The following is a 19198-nucleotide window of genomic DNA, read 5'->3' on the forward strand; positions in this document are numbered from 1 at the left end:
GAGGCTTGAACCTGCCCAAATGCTGAAGCCGCTCTCCACACTAGACCTTTGAGGAGACCCCACAGGAGACAGAAGGAGCAGCCGGAGTGTGGGAGGGAGCTGGGAAGGCGTGGCTGACGGAACCAAATCTGCCGAGAGTCCGAGCGAGAAGGAGGGACGGGAAGTGACCTTCGGACTCGGCACTGGGGTGCTGAGCGCCCGTGGTGTTTCAGGGCGGGGTGGACCCTCGTGCAGGACAGACAGGCAGGAGGTCAGAGTGGAGGCAGGCAGCTATGCACGGGGGAGCAGACAGTGAGGTCTCTGGAAGGAGATGCGGCGTCCGAGGAGGGTGCAGGGTGCGAGGCGTTTGCTTGTTTGGTTTTTGTTATGATAGGAGAGGCTTGAGCTGAGCTGGTGATAGGAGGAGCCAGGAGGGAGGGAGGGGGCGAGGACCTCAGGGGAAGGCTGGACGCAGGGCCCCCAGGGAGGATGGGACTGGGAAGGGACCCGGGAACACAGCAGCAGAGGTGGAAGGGGTCAGCTTTGCTGAAGGTTTCTCCGCCACGTAGGAGACACAGCTGTCTGGTGGGTGTGGGGCTGGGACCTGGGCCAGAGACTTGGGGCGAAGATCTGCCTGCAGCCGCTCTGGTTTGTCCCGCCATCTGCTCACAGGTGCTGTGGGGTGTGCGGGTACACAGTGCTATCCCTCGCACAGGACTGGCTCTGAGTACGGTGTCCCTGTCCAGACTCATAGGGCGAGGCCCTCACTCTCAATGCGATGGTGATTGGAGGCGGAGCCCTTGGGAGGTTATTAGGGTTCGATGAGGCCCTTGGGTGGGGCCCTCATGATGAGGTTAGTGCCCTTGTAGAAGAGACCCCGGGAAGCATGCCTCCTGCCCCCTCCTCCACCTGAGGATGCAGACAGAAGGTGGCTGGCTGCAAGCCAGGAAGAGAGCCCGACCGGGAAGCAGCTGTGTCTGCCGGCATCTTGATCCCGGACTCCCCAGCCTCCGGAACCGCGAGCGAGAAATGCCTGTGGCTCAAGGGACCCGGCCTGTGGCGAGGTTATGGTGGCTCGAGGAGGCGGATGTGTAAGGCTTGGGGCGTGCATGCCTCGGCGTACTGACACGTGTACGCGTGTGTTCCCGTCAGCCCAGCTCCTCACGTGTACCTGTGTGCCGTGCTTTCATGTACATGCAAGTACAGACGATGGATGTGCGGCTCGCAGGTCCACACGTGGCCGCCCCCTTCCCCTTCCCCGTCCTCAGCAGCAGCGTCGTTCATTGGCGTTTATTGAAACCTCCCACTGAGGGCGGGTGGAGGCCAGAAGGGGAGGGATGGAGCCAGGGGGCCCAGGGGGTGTCAGGGGTCAGGAGCTGGCACAGGGGGAGAGTGGCAGGGGGGCGGGGCCGGGCTGCAGGGAGGGCGAGGGTGAGGCGGGTGGGGAGGCTGGTGGTGAATCGTTGTCCTGGCCGGGCTGGGGGCTGGGCTCGAAGATGAGGTAGTGGGGACCCGCCCAGGCCCCCAAGATGCCGGTGGAGCCCCGCGGCAGGCAGGGGCCTGGCTGGGACTAGTCTCTGGAGGCAGGGAAAGGGGGTTCAGCCTCCCTCAGCTGGGGTGCAGGTCCGGCCCGCAAGGCTGCAGAGAGATCCTCTGGGAGTCCTTTTCTGCCTCCGGCTCCGGCTCCGGCTCCTTCTTGGGGGGAGACTTGGGGGAGAGAGCTCAGGGGAAGCCCGGGGCCTGGGCCGGCCGCTTCCCCGGGGGGAACCCCGCGAGGCCGGGCGGGGACTGACCAGGCCTCCACGTCCTCGATGGTCTCCGGCAGGGGCTGGTTGAGGGTCTCCGGCAGGAAGAGGGACGCGCCGCCTCCCAGGAGGGCCGTGGCCCCGAAGATGAGGTTGGGGACAAAGGGGTGCAGCTCCCCCGTGATCCTCACCAGCGGGGCCGTCATGCTCCCCAGGCGCGTCAGCACGTTGCTCATGCCCATGCCCGTCTGCCTGGGGGAGGTCAGAGCCGGGGTGGGCGGCCTGTGCGGGGGGTTCCGAGGGGCCGGCTCGGGGCCCGGGCAGGGGCAGGGGGCGGGAGGACCCCGATCCCCCGGCTGCGCCAGCCCCCGGCCCGCACCTACCGGATGACGGTGGGGTACAGCTCGCTCGTGTAGAGGAAGAGGCAGCTGAAGGAGCTGGACAGGCAGCCCTTCCCGAACACGGCCAGCACCGTCCGCAGGGCCTGCAGGTCTGCGGAGGGGACGACACGCGGCCGTGGGCTCAGGAGCCCCCGCGCGCTCTCCTTCCGCCGCACAGCCCGCCTCCCTTTTCGCTTTGGCTGCCGGGAAGCTCAGTTCCAAACGGAAGGCCGGGTAGCAGCCACTCTGCCCTCCCCAGGGCTTTGCGGGTGTGTGTCCTCTGTGTGTCTGCCTCTCCCTGGCTCCCGTTCCCTGTTCCCGTTTGTATTTTGTTGTTCACGTTCTAGTCCTAAAACATCTCCTCACGTTCCTTTGGGAGGCTATAGGTCATCGACACAAACATCCGTACAAAAACGAAAGCGGCTTTTCCGAGGTCACGGTGGGGGGCGGGGGGCGGGGTCTCCCATGAGCCCTGGCCTCTGGGTGTCCCATCCTCGCGTGTTTTCCCCAGCGATGTCCCACCCTCGGAAAGCCCCGCACACGGTCCACACAGCACCGTGCTCTCCCGGGGCAGATCCGGAAAGGACTCTGACATCCCCTAGCCCCATGGTCGGCAATCGGCGGCTCTCGAGCCACAGGCGGCTCTTTGGCCCCTTGAGTGTGGCTCTTCCACAAAATGCCACGGCCTGGGCGGGTCTATGTTGAAGAAGTGGCGTTAGAAGAAGTTTAAGTTTTAAAAATGTGGCTCTCAGAAGAAATTTCCATCTTTGTCCTATGGATATTTGGCTCTGTGGACGAATGAGTTTGCCGACCACTGCCCTAGCCCAACTGAGTTTATTTTCTAATTGTATGTACAGTGGTCAGCAAACTCATCCGTCCACAGAGCCAAATACCAACAGCACAACGATGGAAATCTCTTTCGAGAGCCACATTTTTTAAGCTTAAACTTCTTCTAACGCCACTTCTTCAACATAGACTCGCCCAGGCCATGGTATTTTGTGGAAGAGCCACACTCAAGGGGCCAAAGAGCCGCATGTGGCTCTTGAGCCGCGGTTTGCCAACCACGGCCCTAGCGCAGCTGAGTTATTTTCTACCAGTAGATGCGGGGCCTGAGCCCAGAGAGCACAGGGACCCACTGGGGTAGCACAGGGACTGAGAGACGGAAGCAGCAGGACCGGAGCCCGCCCCCGTCCAGCCGGACCCAGGGGCGCGGGGCCAGCCTGCTCCGGGCCGGGAGTGCACGCCTCTCACCCGCGGGCACGAAGATGAGCGCCAGGATGGACACCCCCGCCAGGAGCAGGGTGATGACCTCGGTGGTGTGCCGGCCCAGGTAGCTCATGGAGAGGATGGTGATGAACTTGGCTGGGATGTCCACCCCCCCAAAGATGACCTGGAGGAGGTAGAGGTTGACTCCAAAATCCTCCACACCCATGGCCAAGCTATAGTAGGCGAAGCCGGTGGCAAACCTGGGGGCAGGGGGGCGTCGGTCAGCGCCGGCCACCGGCCGGGCCTCGCCCACGCTGGTCCCGCGCTCCCAGGATGATGAGAAGTTCCATTTGCGGCCCAGCCGCAGCCGCCGGGTCCGGGCTGCTCCGCGGTCCCGGCTGCTCCGATGCCGCAGTGAGGTCTCAGACTGTGTCTGAGATTCGTGGGCAAGTGCTGGGATCGGCTGGTTATGCCTGACATGGGCACGGCCTAGGATGTGGTGGCACAGATGCCACGGCACTGACTCCAGGGAAGGCCGGGCTGGAGGACCCGGGGACCACAGGAGGCGGGGGCGGAGAGTTTAACCTCCGGAGCAGCGGGGGCGGCCGAGCTGTGCACACGGCCTCCTCAAGTCCGGAGCCCCGGGGGCAGCCTTGCTTTGTGGGTCTCAGAGGACAGACTAGACCAGTGTGTGTGAGTGTGTGTGTATTTGTGTGTGTGTGTGAATGTGTGTGTGTGTGTGTGAGTGAGTGTGTATTTGTGTGTATGTGTGTGTGTGAATGTGTGTGTGAATGTGTGTATGTGAGTGTGTGAGAGAGTGTGTGTGAGTGTATATGTGTGAATGTGTGTTGTGTGTATGTGCATGTGTGTTCATTAGTGTGTATGTGTGTGAGTGTGTGTGAGTGTGTGTGAATGTGTGTATGTGAGTGTGTATGTGTGAGAGAGTGTGTGTATGTGTGTGTGAGTGTATATGTGTGTGAATGTGTGTTGTTTGTGAGTATATATGTGTGTGAATGTGTGGTGTGTGAGTGTGAGTGTGTGTATGTGCATGTGTGTGCATTAGTGTGTATGTGTGTATGTGCATGCATTAGTGTGTGTGTGTGTATGTGTGTGAATGTGTGTGTGTGTGTGTGAGTGTATATGTGTGTGAATGTGTGTTGTGTGTGTGTGTGGGGGTGACTGGGAGGCACACATCAGGGGAAAGTGTCCAGAAGGATTTGGAGCGTTTGCCCTGAGGGTGGGGTGACCCCAGAGGAAAGCAGACGCCGATGGCCAGACGGGGGCGCGGGGCAGGGGCACAGCGGTTCCCGGGTGGGCTGCTGGGCGGCGGGGGAGGGGCTGCCTGGGGGCGGAGGGGCTGGCGGGGCGGGGGGCCGGCGGGGGGGGGGGGGCGGCGGGGCGGGGGCATTACCAGGCCAGGGAGAGGCAGAAGGTCACGCGCCGCAGCACGGGCGTCCGGAACAGGTCGGCCACGCTGTAGTTGGCCTTGGCCAAGGAGATCTCCTTCTGCAGGTCCAGTTTGAGCTCCTGGGGCAGCGGGAGGGGAGGGGATGCATGAGGGGGCCGCTGGCAGGCAGGGGAGGGGAGGGTGCAGGCCGGGCGCCTGGAGGAGCTTGTGAGCAGGGACAGGAGGACGGCACAGCCGGATCAGAGCCCAGTGTCCCCCCCACCCCCTCTACCTCCAGGCTGAGCTTCTCTCCCGCCTCCTTCCTGCCATTGAAGGCGGCCACCCACTGGAGGACCTTGAGGGCCTTCAGGGACTTCCCGGACAGCACCATCCAGCGGATCGACTCCGGGACCCACCTGCGGGGACAGAGCCCCTGAGAGGGGGGTTCCTGCACACAGTGTCTGTCCCCACCCACTGGGGTCTGTCTGTCTGTCTGTCTGTCTGTCCCACCCCCTGGGGTCTGTCTGTCTATGTGGGGGAGGGACAGCGGCCGAGGGCAGGAGGCCAGGAACCCCAGTGCCTTCCCGCACCTTCCATGGAACTGACACCTGGCCAAGCTCTGCACCTGGGCTGCCTGCAGCCACACACACCCACTGCTCCCCTCCCTTCCAGGGGACCCCCTCTGCCCCAGCTGCTCCCGCCTCCGGGGTGTCCTCCTCAGCTAGAGCCCGGGGCGCTGGCCAGGCAGGGCCGGGGAGGGCACGGCCCGCTGCAGCCGCACGGCTGGCCGGTCTGCGCGTCCACCTCCCCCCTCCTCGGCGGCATTCCGTCCTGGGCGAGGGCAGCTCGGACGGGGCGCTAAGGCTGGGGTGTGCTCTAGGCCAGTGGTCGGCAAACTCAGTCCACAGAGCCAAACATCAACAGGACAAGGGGTGAAATTCCTTCTGAGAGCCACATTTTTTAAACTTAAACTTCTTCTAATGCCACTTCTTCAACATAGACCCGCCCAGGCCATGGTATTTTGTGGAAGAGCCACACTCAAGAGCCGCATGTGGCTCCCGAGCCGCAGTTTGCCAAGCTCGGGTCTAGGGGATGGGTGGAGGACCCTGGATTCTCCCGCAAAGGGCCCGCTCTGCTGGGGTGTGGGGAGTGGGGGACCCTCACCCCGGGCTGTGCTTTGGGGTTGGCTTGACCTTTGGGGACCTCTGACCCTGGCGCCTCATTTCCTCGGGTTCTGGGGATCTGAGCTTCTTCCTCTTTATCCTTCAAACCCAGAAGCCCCCAAACTGGATTTCCCCCCAAAACACCTCAAACTGTCCCCTGGGTCCTCTTACCCATACAGTGAGCTCCCTTCTGTCTCTTGTCCCACCCACTGGGGTCTGCCTGTCTGTCTGTGTCCACCCACAGGGGTCTGTCTGTCTGTCTGTCCCCACCCACTGGGGTCTGTCTGTCCCCACCCACTGGGGTCTGCCTGTCTGTCTGTCCCCAGCCACTGCGGTCTGTCTGTCTGTCCCCACCCACTGGGGCCTGTCTGTCTGTCTGTCCCCACCCACTGGGGTCTGTCTGTCTGTCCCCACCCACAGGGGTCTGTCTGCCTGTCGGTCCCCAGCCACTGGTATCTGTCTGCCTGTCTGTCCCCAGCCACTGGGGTCTGTCTGTCTGTCTGTCTGTCCCCACCCACTGGTGTCTGTCTGCCTGTCTGTCCTCACCCACTGGGGTCTGTCTGTCTGTCCCCACCCACTGGGGTCTGCCTGTCTGTCTGTCCCCACCCTCTGGGGTCTGTCTGTCTGTCTGTCTGTCCCCACCCACTGGGGTCTGTCTGTCTGTGTCGTCTGCAGCCTGGCCCCATCCTGAAGTGACCCTTCTCCGCGCAGACACAGCCCCCTCCCTCCTGCCCGCGCCTGTGTGCAGGGCCGTCCTCCCGCGGTGCCCTCTGGCTGGACAGGGACAGGGACAGGGACAGGGACAGGGACAGGGCTAGCCGGAGGGCCAGCTGGTCGGCAGGGCTCCTGCTGGGCTCGGGGCCTCAGGAGGGCAGAGGAGGACACGCACCAGGACAGCAGGAAGAAGGCGAAGAAGGGTGTGGACACGGCCAGCTGCAGCCAGCGCCACTGCGGGATGGCGAAGGCCAGGCCGGGCAGCAGGAACTGGCCCGCTGTGTAGAAGTAGCCGATCCCCACCGTCATGACGGCCCGCAGCCGCGTGGACATCCACTCGACGTCTGCGGAGGGAGCCACGCCCGGTGAGGTCCTGCTGGGCCTGGGCACCTCCCCGTGGAGAGGCGCCCGCTCCCGCCCCCCACTGGCTGCGTGGTCTGTCTCTGACCCACAGGGTTCCCTGACCCCATTTTACAGATGCTGCCACTGAGGCTCAAGAAGGTTGGACTCGCCAAAGCAGGTGTTGCTCAGTGGATAGAGCGTCGGCCTGAAGGCCGAGGGGTTCCAGGTTCAGTTCTGGTCAAGGGCATGTACCTTGGTTTCAAGCACATCCCCAGTAGGGGGTATGCAGGAGGCAGCTGATGAATGTTTCTCTCTTATTGATGTGTCTAACTATTCTTCTCCCTTCCTCTCTGTAAAAAAATCAATAAAATATATTAAAAATAAATAAATAAAAAAGAAGGTAGGACTCCAGCTGAGGTCTGTCTGACCCCCAAGCCCTTGCTCTTGACTGCCTCTCCAGTAGCAAGGGACTGCCCTGGCTTTGCCTCAGTTTCCTCATCTGTATAATGGGGAGGATAGCATCACGTGTGTAGACGGGATGAGACCAGGTACCTGGCGGGGAGCCAGGCCCAGGGAAAGTGCTGCCATGTGCAGGGGGGCTCTGAGGGCCTCTGCCAGGCCGTAGGGACCCAGACCCCCCGGCTCAGCGACAGGCGGGAGCCCCGGCCCCCGGCCCCCGGCCCCCGGCTCACTCAGGATCACGGTGCTCAGGGTGACCCCGGCCATGCTGAAGCCACACAGGAAGCGCAGGACCACGTAGACGGCGAAGGAGGGGCTGAAGGCGGCGCCCGAGCCGCTGGCCGCCAGCAGCAGGTAGCTGCCCGACAGGATGGGCTTCCGGCCAAACCTGCATCCGAGGAGAGGCCGGGTGAGCCGCCAGCCAGCCAGCTGAGACCAGCAGCCGGGCCACCCGGAGCCGAGGCCCGTCTCCCGCCCCGCGGGCATGTAACTCCCTCCCCGGACAGGGCCTGGCTTGTAATTGCTTTTTTATGACCAGTTTGCAAGAGGAGGCTTTAGTTAATGAGTGATCCCCTCCACCTCCAGCTCAGCTGCCTGAGCGGGGGCAGAGGGTCAGCCCATCTCTGAGCAGTCCCCCTCGCCCCCCCACCTCCGCCGCCACGCGGCCGCCCGGCGGTCCCCCCGGGTCTGTGGAGGCGGGAGGCCGCGGTGGCCAGGGCTTTGGGTCAGAGAGGACACTGCGGCCAGAGAAGGCCTGGGACTGGCCCAAGGCTGCACAGCAGCCCCCCCCGACCCCCCCAGCTCTCGGCCTCTTTGGGGTCCACGGGTGAGGCAGAGGGGCAGGGTCGTCCCCAGGGGATGTGCCCCCCTTGGGAGGCCCCGGAGGCTCACCTGTCAGACAGGCCTCCCAGCACGATGCCCCCGACCAGCGTGCCCGCCATGAACACAGACTGCGCCATCTCCTTCAGCTTGTTGGCGTCGCACACCAGGTCCCACTGCAGAGGGAGAGGGGCGGCCGCTCAGCCCCGCGGCCCGGCCCTCGCTCCCGGCTCCCCCACCGCCAGGCCCCTGCCTCGCAGGCACCCTGTCCCCCCTCAGGCTCCTGGGTCTGCCTGTGGCTCTCCGGCCCGCTCCGGGATTTTGTGACGACAACAGCCCCCGAGCATGTGTGGCTGTCAGACCACTTACCAAGTCTGCTTGTCCTCGCACCCCGGTCTGTCCCCAGCCCCCTGAGCTGGCCTGCACCCGGTGGCTCCCCGAGGCCAGCTCCTTGGTAGTGCCCTCACCCTCTGCTCCGTGGAGACATCCCTCTGGGTGCACCTCGCTCCGTCCACACCCTCCCTCTCTCACTCTGCCCTGACCGTCCTCGTCAGCACGGCCCGATCTCTGTCTCACCACCTCTTCCCCCCTCACCCACCTCTTCCCCCCTCACCCCCCTGCCTCGGCCAGGGAAGCCAGAGCTCTCGTAGGAGGGGCAGGACTTGCTAGCCCGCCACCTCCCGCCTCTTCCCCACGCTGACCTGCGCGGGGCCTCCCCCAGCCCTGGCACCCCCTCTGCGAAGCCCTGCTCCCCCAGCCACCCACCGTCTTCCCCACACCTCACCGAACACCTGACTGGTCTGCGTAGCCCCACCCCCTGCCGACCCCTCTCTCCGCCTCCTGCCTCCGTGTGCTCCGGTCCCTCCACCATGTTTCCCCACGCGCGGCCCTCTCCGCCCCCTCTGCCCAGGAAGTGCCGCGGCGCCCCCGGCTTCAGTGGCTCTGACCCCTCGCTCCCGCCCGACCTTCCTTCTGGCCTCAGGACCAGGAGCCTCGGGGGCCGCCGTGACCCCTCCCCCGGATGGTGGCTGTCTGGGGCGTCTCACATCTGCTCGTCCCCCTGCCTGGGGGCCTCCGTCTCAGCGCCTCAGCGTGGGGGACCCCTTCACTTCTTCCCTCCCCCTCCCGCCACCCCTCAGCCCTCGGTTTCTAACTTGCTAGTGTTTCTTGAGTCTGGATTCTTCTATGTCCACGACGGCTGTCGGAGTGCAGGCCTCACCCTGCACTGGGGTCAGAGCGGTGGTCGGCACATGTGGCTCGCAAGCCGCAGTTTGCCGACCACTGGGCTAGGGGCTTAGCCACAAGGAACAACAGTAGCCTGTAATTACTGGAATCGAGAGTCCAGGCCAGCGGTCGGCAAACTCATCGGTCAACGGTGCCGCAGTTTGCCGACCCCTGGGTCAGAGCGAGGGCCGAGGTGCGCGAGGTTGGCCACGCACCGGGCGCTGTCCCCAGGCCCTCACGCCTCGTCCGCACGACAGTTCCGATGGTGGCTGTCGCCTAATTTGCAGACGAGGAAACTGAGGCCCAGAGCGGATCCCTGCCACGCCTCCTGCCTCCTGCCCACCTCCGGACCTCGGATCTCAGCCCCTCGCAGCCATCCTGTCCCCGGTGACCCCAGGCCCCTCACATCTGGCTCCTGTCTCCCCTCCAGCACCCCCGGCTCCCGCTGGTCCCCCTGGTGGCAGAGGGAGCCCGGTGAGCACAGATCTGTGTGGCCTCGTGCCCGGCCCCTGCCGCCCCGCCCGGCCTAATCTCCCGCTAAGCCCTGGCACGCACCCTTAGTCCATTGCCTGTGTAATAAGGTGGAAAGTCTGATCCCTAGAAATGCCTCACCAGAATGTTCTGGAAGCGGAACAGTGCAGGGGCTGTACCCCGCCTTCCTCTGCCGGAAGTCAGGAAAGCGGGGGGCGGGAGGGGGCCATGGGGCTAAGCCTGCAGGTCCTCCCCTGCCTCAGAGGGCCCAGCAGGGCCGGCAGACCCCCTGGGAGCTGCACGCTGTGTGCATGGGCGGGAGGGACCGGGGGCAGGAGGGATTGAGGGGGTGAGGGGAAAGCACACAGGAGCTTCCAGAGCAGTGGTTCTCAGCCTCCCCAATGCCACGGCCCTTTACCACAGCTCCCCATGTGGTGGTGACCCCCAACCACAACATTATTTTCCTTGCTACTTCATAGCTGTAATTTTGCTGCTGTGAATGAATCGTAATGTAAAAATCTGTGTCGCAACCCACAGATTGAGAACCGCTGCTGTAGACCATCGGAAAGCACAGATATTTACATTATGATTCATTCACAGTAGCAAAATTACAGCTATGAAGTAGCAACGAAAATAATTTTATGGCCGAAACCTATTTGGCTCAGTGGATAGAGCATCGGCCTGAGGACTAAAGGGTCCCGGGTTCGATTCCGGTCAAGGGCACGTACCCTGGTTGCAGGCACATCCCCAGTGGGGTGGGGAGGTGGGTGGGTGTAAGAGGCAGCTGTTCGATGTTTCTCTCTCATCAATGTTTCTAACTCTCTCTCTCTCTCTCTCTCTCTCTCTCTCTCTCCTCACTGTGGGCAGAGATCTCTCCTGACTCTGTCTGTTGAATGAATAACGGATGGATGAGCAGGGCTGGGGTGGAAAATACCCGTATTTCACGGAAGAGGCCCAGAGCGGAAGGAAAGTGACTCGCTGGTGGCACGGAGCTTCCGGGGCTCCATCGCGCCCTTGGCGCGGCCTGGGCTGACCTCTGCCCCCTCAAGTTCGGCAACCCCACGCAGACTCCAGCTCCCGGGTCCTGGCCCCGCGGCCCTGGCCTCGCCCTCCTCTCTGGGCGTGTTTGCGGAGCCCTGGGGAGCTGGTTCTGGGAGGGGAGGAGGGGACGCCCCCACATCGCCGGGCGAGCTGATGCCCCCCGCGGGCCGGGCGGCGGCGGAAGCGGGGAAGCAGGGGGTCTGGGGTGCTTGGAGCCAGCGCTGCCCATGTCGTTGCCATAACCCGAAGAGGCAGGTGCTGCGTGATGATCCCCGTTTCACAGGCAGAGAGACGGAGGCCCGGAGAGCGAGTCACTCGCCGAACACAGTTCAGCTCATTTCAGGGCCGAGGCTCAGACTCGGGCCTGCGGGCCCCCTCTCATGCCATGGACCCCGCTTCCCGGCCTCCCTCAGGGTGCTCCGCTCTGAGCCCTGGGCTGCAGGACGGAAAGGCAGTGTCTGAGAGGCAGGCAGCCAGGGCGGGCTGAGCCGAGGTCACGGGGGCAGCTGGGGCCAGACCAGGGCTTGGGAGCCGCGGCGGCAGCAAGAGCAGGGCCGGAGGCGCCTCCGGGGAAAGCAGGAGGCGGCTCTTGATGGCCAGGAGGTCTGTGCCCCCCCGATCGGGGGCAAGGGGAGCGACCTTCTCCAGCCTTAGAGCCAGCGGGGCCTCGGGAGAATCACCGTAGCCCCCGCCGACGCCCGGACCCCGTGGGGCCTGTGTGTGGGGGAGTGGAGGGGGCCCCGAGGGCAGGGAGGGTTTGCCAGGGAGGGAGAGACCCAAGGGCCGGCTCCCGCTCGGCCGCAGCCGCTGTGTGTGCCGGGCCAGTGCCTCGCCCTCTCTGAGGCTCAGCCTCCTCGCCTGTACTCTGGGAGTGGCATTCGTCCCCGCTCTCAGGACTGGAAACAACATAAGGGATCGGGAGCACCCAGCCCCTGGCCAGCGGTCGGCAACCAGGATGGCGGCGGTTTTGTTCCTGTGCTCACAGGGATGGGTGGGCGTGGCCTTGGGGTCCGGGGTCCCATCCAAACTCCGGTGAAAGTCTGACGTCACCTCTGGGCCTGAGCCCGGGTAGAAGGGGGCCGATGCTCTCAGGGCCCGATCCCCAGGCTCATGCAGAGCGCACGGCAGCAGCCCAGGCCGCACACAGCAGGTGCTCACGGAGGGAGCCTGGCCTGGGAGGGCCCAGAGGACAGCCCATGCCGCTCCTGCACACACGACGGGCCCTTTACCAGTAAGTGCTGGCTGTGCCCGGGGTCAGATGGGAGGCGAGGAGGGAGAGGGTGGGAGGGGCACCCGGGCCAGGACTGAGGCGAGCAAGGGGGTGGGGCATCTGGGTAGAGCTGGCACAGGAGAGGGACAGGGAGGCGGGCAGCCCCCAGGTGGAGACCTGCTTCCCCGAGGGTCCACTGGGCAGGCTCTCTGCTTCTCCAGCAGCTGACGGGGCCTCTGGGACCTGTGTGTGTGTGTGTGTGCGTGTGTGTGGAGGCAGAGGGGGGAGGGGAGCAGGATTCTTGTGTCCCTGGAGGCAGGCAGGAAGTCTCAAGCCCAGAGAGGAGTCGCATCGCAGGGGATTTTTGGAGGGATGGGCTGGCTCACTAAGGTCCACAGGGTTGGGTTCAGGGTGCCCAGACCCAGCTGGGCACCCACAGGGCCAAGATCCAGGGTGGGGGCTGCGGGCCCTGGCTCCTCTCCAGGGAATGGGCGCCACAGGGAGCCCGGCTGAGACGGGAAGGGGGCCGGCGGGCGTGAACGGACGCTGAGGGGGCACAAGACCCGCACCGTCTGCTCTCAGCCAGGCCCCCCGCGCCCGCCCGGGGTGACCGCGCCTGCAGTCAGCGAGGCCCCCTGGGCTCGGCTCCGGCTCCGAGGGCCTGGCCTTCCCTTCCAATCCCTGCTCCCCGCACCGGCCACTGAAAAGCAAGTTCTGTTTCCTCTTAACGTCTTAGCTCCTTCTGAGAAATTCCAACCTCAGCCTCCTCCGCTGAACCCAGAGAAAGGAATGTGGGGTCGGTCACCTCGCCAGGAGCGCTCAGGGGCCGGGGAGGCGGGTGGAGGGGTGGGGGGCGCAGGCGCTGTGCTCACTCAGACCTGCAGCACAGCCCTCCCCCAGCCCCCCGGCCCCCGGCCCTCCCCCTCACAGTCCCGTCTACAGACGAGGGAGGGGGGGAGAGGGAGGGAAGGGAGGGGAGGGTTGGAGCTGGCACCGGGCTCAGGCCTGCGCTGTTTCCAGGCCAGGGGGTCAGATGGGGCCGCAGAGTGCAGCTGGGAAGAGCTGTGGCAGCTGATTCTCCTTTGGGGGCCCCCAGCCCTCTGGGGACACTTCTAGGCCATCTCCATCCACAGCAGTGACCGAGAGGGGACCTCGCCCAGCGCCCTGGGGGTGCCTGCGGTCTCTCGGGACCTTCCACACGCGCCCCTGCCCTCCGCTCCACGTCCCGGGCGGAAGCTGAGATTCCGGGGGCGACAGCCCTAGGAAAAGGCGGGTCAGGGTGTGGACCCTGCCGCTTGGCCTGGCTCAGCCCCCGCCCCGTCCGGCTGGGGCAGCCCCTCGCTCTGCTCCCCAGGGTCCCCCGGACGAGGGACTGCAGATGCTGGCTGCCTCAGTGTCCCCCGAGGCACCTGGGCCTCCTGGAGCCCCGCGCGGGGGTGGGGGTGGGGCACTGCTCTGCCTCTGCACAGGGACTCCCACCCCCACTCGGCCCGGCCCTCAGAGGGAGCACGGATCTGCCCAGACTGAGCCGCGCAGGGAGCATCCGAGGTCCGTCCTCCCCAGCTGGTGTGGGCGTGGGGCTGGGTCCGGCCACGGCCGCCTCCCGGGCTGGGCTGGGCGCCCTCAGGGAACCGGCCTGACACAGCCACCCTGAGCCGGTGCAGGACCCCGAGGCCCGGGAACCCCAATTCCCGGGATCAGATTCTCTGGGCCCCACCTGTGCGAATTCGGTGTGAACTGAGCTGGGCTCTCTGGAGCCCACTGCGGTCGGCCGGTCTGAGGCTGAGGGCCTGGCCTCCGCTCAGTCTGAGCCCTTGCTGTGCGCCCCCACCCCCCGCCTGCAGGCGTCCCCGCAGTGAGGGAGAGGCAGACCCCTCTTCCCACCCCCTGGGCCCTGCCGTCCTGACCACAGGCTTCCTCCTGCTCCCACGGCTGAGCCTGTGCGGCCCCGGGGCCTCTCTCTGCCTCAGCGCCCCCGCCCCCCACCCCCACGCACAGGTGCTGACTCCCTCCGGCAGCCCCGGGGCCCTCGGGCCCAGAGCACTCAGTTCATAGGCTCCTGTCCACCCTCGCCTCAGCGTCCACTCCCCGGAGCCTCCTCCGCCCTGGGCGCCGCTCCAGCCGCTGGGACAGCAAAGCAGCCGACCCGCCCTCCCGGCCAGCGAGCACCCGTCCCCGGCGGGAATCCTGGAGGGCTCCTCAGCGGAGGAGGCTCCTGGGCTGCAGGGAGGGCTCAGGTCTCTGACAGTGTCATTCTGTTGGAATGGGGGTGCACGTGCATGCGCCCGGGCGGAGGTGCCGTCTGGGGGATGGGAGAGTCAGGCTCCAGGATCAGGGGGCGCGACCTTGCACAGCTCCTTACCCTCTCCGGGCCTCCATCTCCCCATCTGAGAAATGGGCTGTGATAGGAACCACCTGCGGGCCTGGCAGCAGGCGGAGCGTGTGAGCAGCCACAGGGCAGAGCCCAGCACTGGCCTGCGAAGGCTTCCTGCAGGGCCGAACGCTCCCGGACACACACTCAGCCCTCCTCCGCCCGGACCTAACGGTGGGGTCCGGGAGGGTCACGGGACCAGGCTGAGCCCGAGTCCCCGCCCGCGAATGCGGAGACCGATGGCGCTTCCCGCGTGGAGACGCAGCTCCTGGAGTCCCGGAGCCCACACGGAGCCCACACGGAACCCACACAGGAGCCCACACGGAGCCCACACGAAGCCCACACGGAGCCCACACGGAACCCACACAGGAGCCCACACGGAGCCCACCCGGAGCCCACCCAGAACCCACACGGAGCCCACACGGAGCCCACACGGAGCCCACACGGAGCCCACACGGAACCCACACAGGAGCCCACACGGAGCCCACACGGAGCCCACACGGAGCCCACCTGGAGCCCACCCGGAGCCCACCCGGAGCCCACACGGAGCCCACACGGGAGCCCACACGGAGCCCACACGGAGCCCACACAGAGCCCACATGGGAGGGAGCGTGCCCGGCTCAGGCCTGGCATCGGGGAAAGACGGAAACACAGTCCCTCTCATAAAGCAAAAGCAAGCCCTGCCCCGGAGGAGGAGGACACAGTGCCCTCGGCTCGCGGCCCAGATGCCACCTCCTCCAGGAAGCCCCCCGGCGTTCTGGGCTCCCCGCTCTGAGCCTCTGGAGGCCGTGTCCCGGGCCTCCATGGGCCGTGGCTGACCGGCTGGCTGCGCACGGACCCGCCCCGCCCCCCTGGGAGGAGCCAGGTTGGTTTGATCCGTAAGGAGACTCAGTCACCTCCCGGGTACCACTGGGGCGGCAGCTGGGAGACAATGCCTGTCTGGCGGCTGTACATCCTTCGCTGTCTCCCGCCCGGCCGCCGGCCCGCCCGTGCCGTCTGACTGAGCTCTAACCCGGGCACTGGACGGCAGGCCGGGGGCCACTGGCGGGTGGAGGCAGGGGTGAACGGGGAACAGGCGGCCCGGGAGCAGAGCTGAAGTTTCCCCGTCTGCGCGGACCTTCCCACCCTCCACTCTGTCCACACCCCCCCTCCCGCCTCGGGCCTTCTACAAACAAGACCCATTTTCCTTCTCTCCCCTCCTGCCCCCAGTGCCCCCTCCTCCCCGCAGCTGCTCAGGGGCAGCCCGGCCCGAGGCCGCAGCCCACGGTCCTGGGAGCGTGTGTCCGTGGGGTGCTCTCAGCTGCTGCTGGGACCCCACTCGGCCGCGTGGGTCCCCTGGGAACAAGGACGGTGCATTTGGCACCCCAGGGCGGGCTGCTGGCCGAGGACACCGCACAGGGTGTGCGGAGACCAGCTCCTGGCGGGTGAGATCCGCACCGGCTTCCTCTCTGCCGCCCAGCGCCCGCTCTGTCCGTGTGCCCGGACGGGGGTCCGCTCTCCTGCCCGTGTGCCCGGATGGGGGTCCGCTCTCCTGCCCGTGTGCCCGGATGGGGGTCCGCTCTCCTGTCCGTGTGCCCGGATGGGGGTCCGGCTCTCCTGTCCGTGTGCCCGGATGGGGGTCCGCTCTCCTGCCCGTGTGCCCGGATGGGGTCCCGCTCTCCGGCCCGCATTCCCGGATGGGGGTCCGCTCTCCTGCCCGCATTCCCGGATGGGGGTCCGCTCTCCGGCCCGTGTGCCCGGATGGGGGTCCGGCTCTCCTGTCCGTGTGCCTGGATGGGGGTCCGCTCTCCTGTCCGTGTGCCCGGATGGAGGTCCCGCTCTCCTGTCCGTGTGCCCAGATGGGGGTCCCGCTCTCCTGCCCGTGTGCCCGGATGGGGGTCCGCTCTCCTGCCCGCATTCCCGGATGGGGGTCCGCTCTCCGGCCCGTGTGCCCGGATGGGGGTCCGGCTCTCCTGTCCGTGTGCCCGGATGGGGGTCCCGCTCTCCTGCCCGCATTCCCGGATGGGGGTCCGCTCTCCTGCCCGCATTCCCGGATGGGGGTCCGCTCTCCGGCCTGTGTGCCCGGATGGGGGTCCGGCTCTCCTGTCCGTGTGCCCGGATGGGGGTCCGCTCTCCTGCCCGTGTGCCCGGATGGGGGTCCGGCTCTCCTGTCCGTGTGCCCGGATGGGGGTCCCGCTCTCCTGTCCGTGTGCCCGGATGGGGGTCCGCTCTCCGGCCCGTGTGCCCGGACGGGGGTCCTGCTCTCCGGCCCGTGTGCCCGGATGGGGGTCCGCTCTCCTGCCCGTGTGCCCGGATGGGGGTCCCGCTCTCCTGTCCGTGTGCCCGGATGGGGGTCCGCTCTCCGGCCCGTGTGCCCGGACGGGGGTCCTGCTCTCCGGCCCGTGTGCCCGGATGGGGGTCCGCTCTCCTGCCCGTGTGCCCGGATGGGGGGTCCGCTCTCCGGCCCGTGTGCCCAGACGGGGGTCCTGCTCTCCGGCCCGTGTGCCCGGATGGGGGTCCGCTCTCCGGCCCGTGTGCCCGGACGGGGGTCCTGGTCTCCTGTCCGTGTGCCCGGATGGGGGTCCCGCTCTCCTGTCCGTGTGCCCGGATGGGGGTCCCGCTCTCCTGCCCGTGTGCCCAGATGGAGGTCCCGCTCTCCTGTCCGTGTGCCCGGATGGGGTCCGCTCTCCTGCCCGTGTGCCCGGATGGGGGTCCGCTCTCCGGCCCGTGTGCCCGGATGGGGGTCCGCTCTCTGGCCCGTGTGCCCGGACGGGGGTCCGGCTCTGAGCCCGTGTGCCCGGATGGGGGTCCGCTCTCCGGCCCGTGTGCCCGGATGGGGGTCCCGCTCTCCGCCCGCATTCCCGGATGGGGGTCCCGCTCTTTGGCCCGTGTGCCCGGATGGGGGTCCGCTCTCCTGTCCGTGTGCCCGGACGGGGGTCCCGCTCTGAGCCCGCAGAGGGCGCCGGGCGTACCTCGGTCACGATGGAGTCCCTGGTGCTGCTGTTGTAGGCCCAGCCGTCCAGGCACGGCTCGGTGGCGCCCCGGGTGCCGTTGGGCAGGCTGGCGTTGGGGGGGTGCACGAAGCGGAGGCACGGCTCCGGCCTGCCCTGGGGGCCCAGGGGCAGCGGCCAGGGCCCAGCGGAGGCGTTGGGGGGCGGGCGGCAGTGGTGGGCGGGCGTGGCGGCCGTGAAGATCTGCAGCAGGTTGTGGTTGGCCATGCCCAGGATGGGGAGGCCCAGCAGCAGCACGACCAGGAACTGGAAGGGGCCCCGGCTGTTCACGCTGTCCACGAGCGAGGAGAAGGTCATGGCGCCGCAGACGAGCCGGAGCTGTGGGCGGGGGCCAGGAGGGGCCGGGGTGGGTGTGGGGCAGGCGGGGGGTGTGCCCGGAGTATGTGTGTGTGCAGCGTATGTGTCAATGCATGGGATGTGGGGCTCAGCTGTGTGCACCCACAGACGTACGAGTGGCTGTGCCAATGGCATGTGTACGTGTGGGGTCACAGGTGAGTGCTCACAGGTGCCTCCGGGGGTGTGTATATTCAGGCTGGTCACACGTGCTGCATGCATGGGGCAGAGCCGGTCACACAGCTGGGACCAAAGGGCGGGTGGGGGTGGGTGTGGGTGGACGCTGGGTGATAGTGGGGGCGGTCCCGGGTGCTCTGAGCAGACACGCGGGGCTGCCTCGGCCTGCCTGCTGGGCCCCCTGGCTGGTGCCATCCCCTGGGGCTGGCCCATGAGCTGAGGGAGCAGAAGGGCCCAGGCAGGTCCTGAGGGCAGAAGGGACTTGGCCGGGGCAGTGGGGAGGGCCTCGCCGGGGCAGCTTGCCGGGGTTCCTGGGGGCAGGGCCCGGGTGGGGCTCCCTCCCTCCTCACCTGGCGGCTGGGCTGGGCTCCCTCGAGGGGCTGGTGGCGCTGGCTGCGGCCCCTGCTCTGTCCCGGTCGGTCCGGCGGCGGCTGCGGCTGGGCAGTGTGGCTCCCGCAGGCCGTGTGTGCGCCAGGGGGGCTTATATAAGCCTAAGCTGGTTCCCGGGCTAATGTTTGACTTTCTTCGGGGGATTAGCGGCCACCCAGCAGGGAGAGTGTGTGGACCCGGCAGGCCGGCGTCCTCAAAGGGCTGCCTCAGCAGGGCCGGCGAGCCTGGGCCGAGCCGGGGGGGACTCTGGCCGGTGAGCGTGGGCCGAGCCGGGGGGAGGGGGGTCGCTGGCCGGTGAGCCTGGGCCGAGCCGGGGGGGACTCTGGCCGGTGAGCGTGGGCCGAGCCGGGGGGGACTCTGGCCGGTGAGCGTGGGCCGAGCCGGGGGGGGGAGGGGGAGATGCTGGCCGGTGAGCCTGGGCCGAGCCGGGGGGGACTCTGGCCGGTGAGCGTGGGCCGAGCCGGGGGGAGGGGGGTCGCTGGCCGGTGAGCCTGGGCCGAGCCGGGGGGATGCTGGCCGGCGGGCAGGCTCACCTGGGGGACCTGGGCCGTCGGGGTGCTGCCGCTCCGAGGGCCCAGCGCCGGGACCAGCAGAGAGCGGTGCCCCTGTCCCCCAGCAGACAGCGAGCTCCGGCCCCGTGGTCCCTGTGGGGCCTCTGGACAAGGGGCCCAGAGGCTTGGCCCCCAGCGAAGGTGAGAAATGGTCACCGGCCCAGCCCCCCAGGGCTCGGAGCCGCCATCCCCGCACCCCCGGACAGCCAGGGTTCCGCTGTCTGAGCCTCGGACCCTCCTGCTCAG

General features: G+C 67.0%; 1 protein-coding gene across 1 annotated transcript; it reads right to left on the reverse strand.

The window, feature by feature from the left end:
* Positions 1-1297: 1297 nt before the first annotated feature.
* SLC22A8 (solute carrier family 22 member 8) lies at positions 1298-17798 on the reverse strand (the record flags this gene model as incomplete). The annotated part of the gene is made up of 10 exons (XM_084895724.1): positions 1298-1686; positions 1769-1976; positions 2108-2216; positions 3356-3570; positions 4722-4837; positions 4990-5113; positions 6750-6918; positions 7609-7763; positions 8267-8370; positions 17463-17798. The coding sequence occupies 10 exons, from the start codon at positions 17796-17798 to the stop codon at positions 1588-1590; spliced, it is 1635 nt and encodes a 544-aa protein (XP_084751850.1). The 3' UTR covers positions 1298-1587.
* Between the last annotated feature and the right edge of the window lie 1400 nt (positions 17799-19198).

Source organism: Pipistrellus hanaki, assembly GCF_964339955.1.
Source record: "Pipistrellus hanaki genome assembly, chromosome: 9".
NCBI lineage: Eukaryota > Metazoa > Chordata > Mammalia > Chiroptera > Vespertilionidae > Pipistrellus > Pipistrellus hanaki.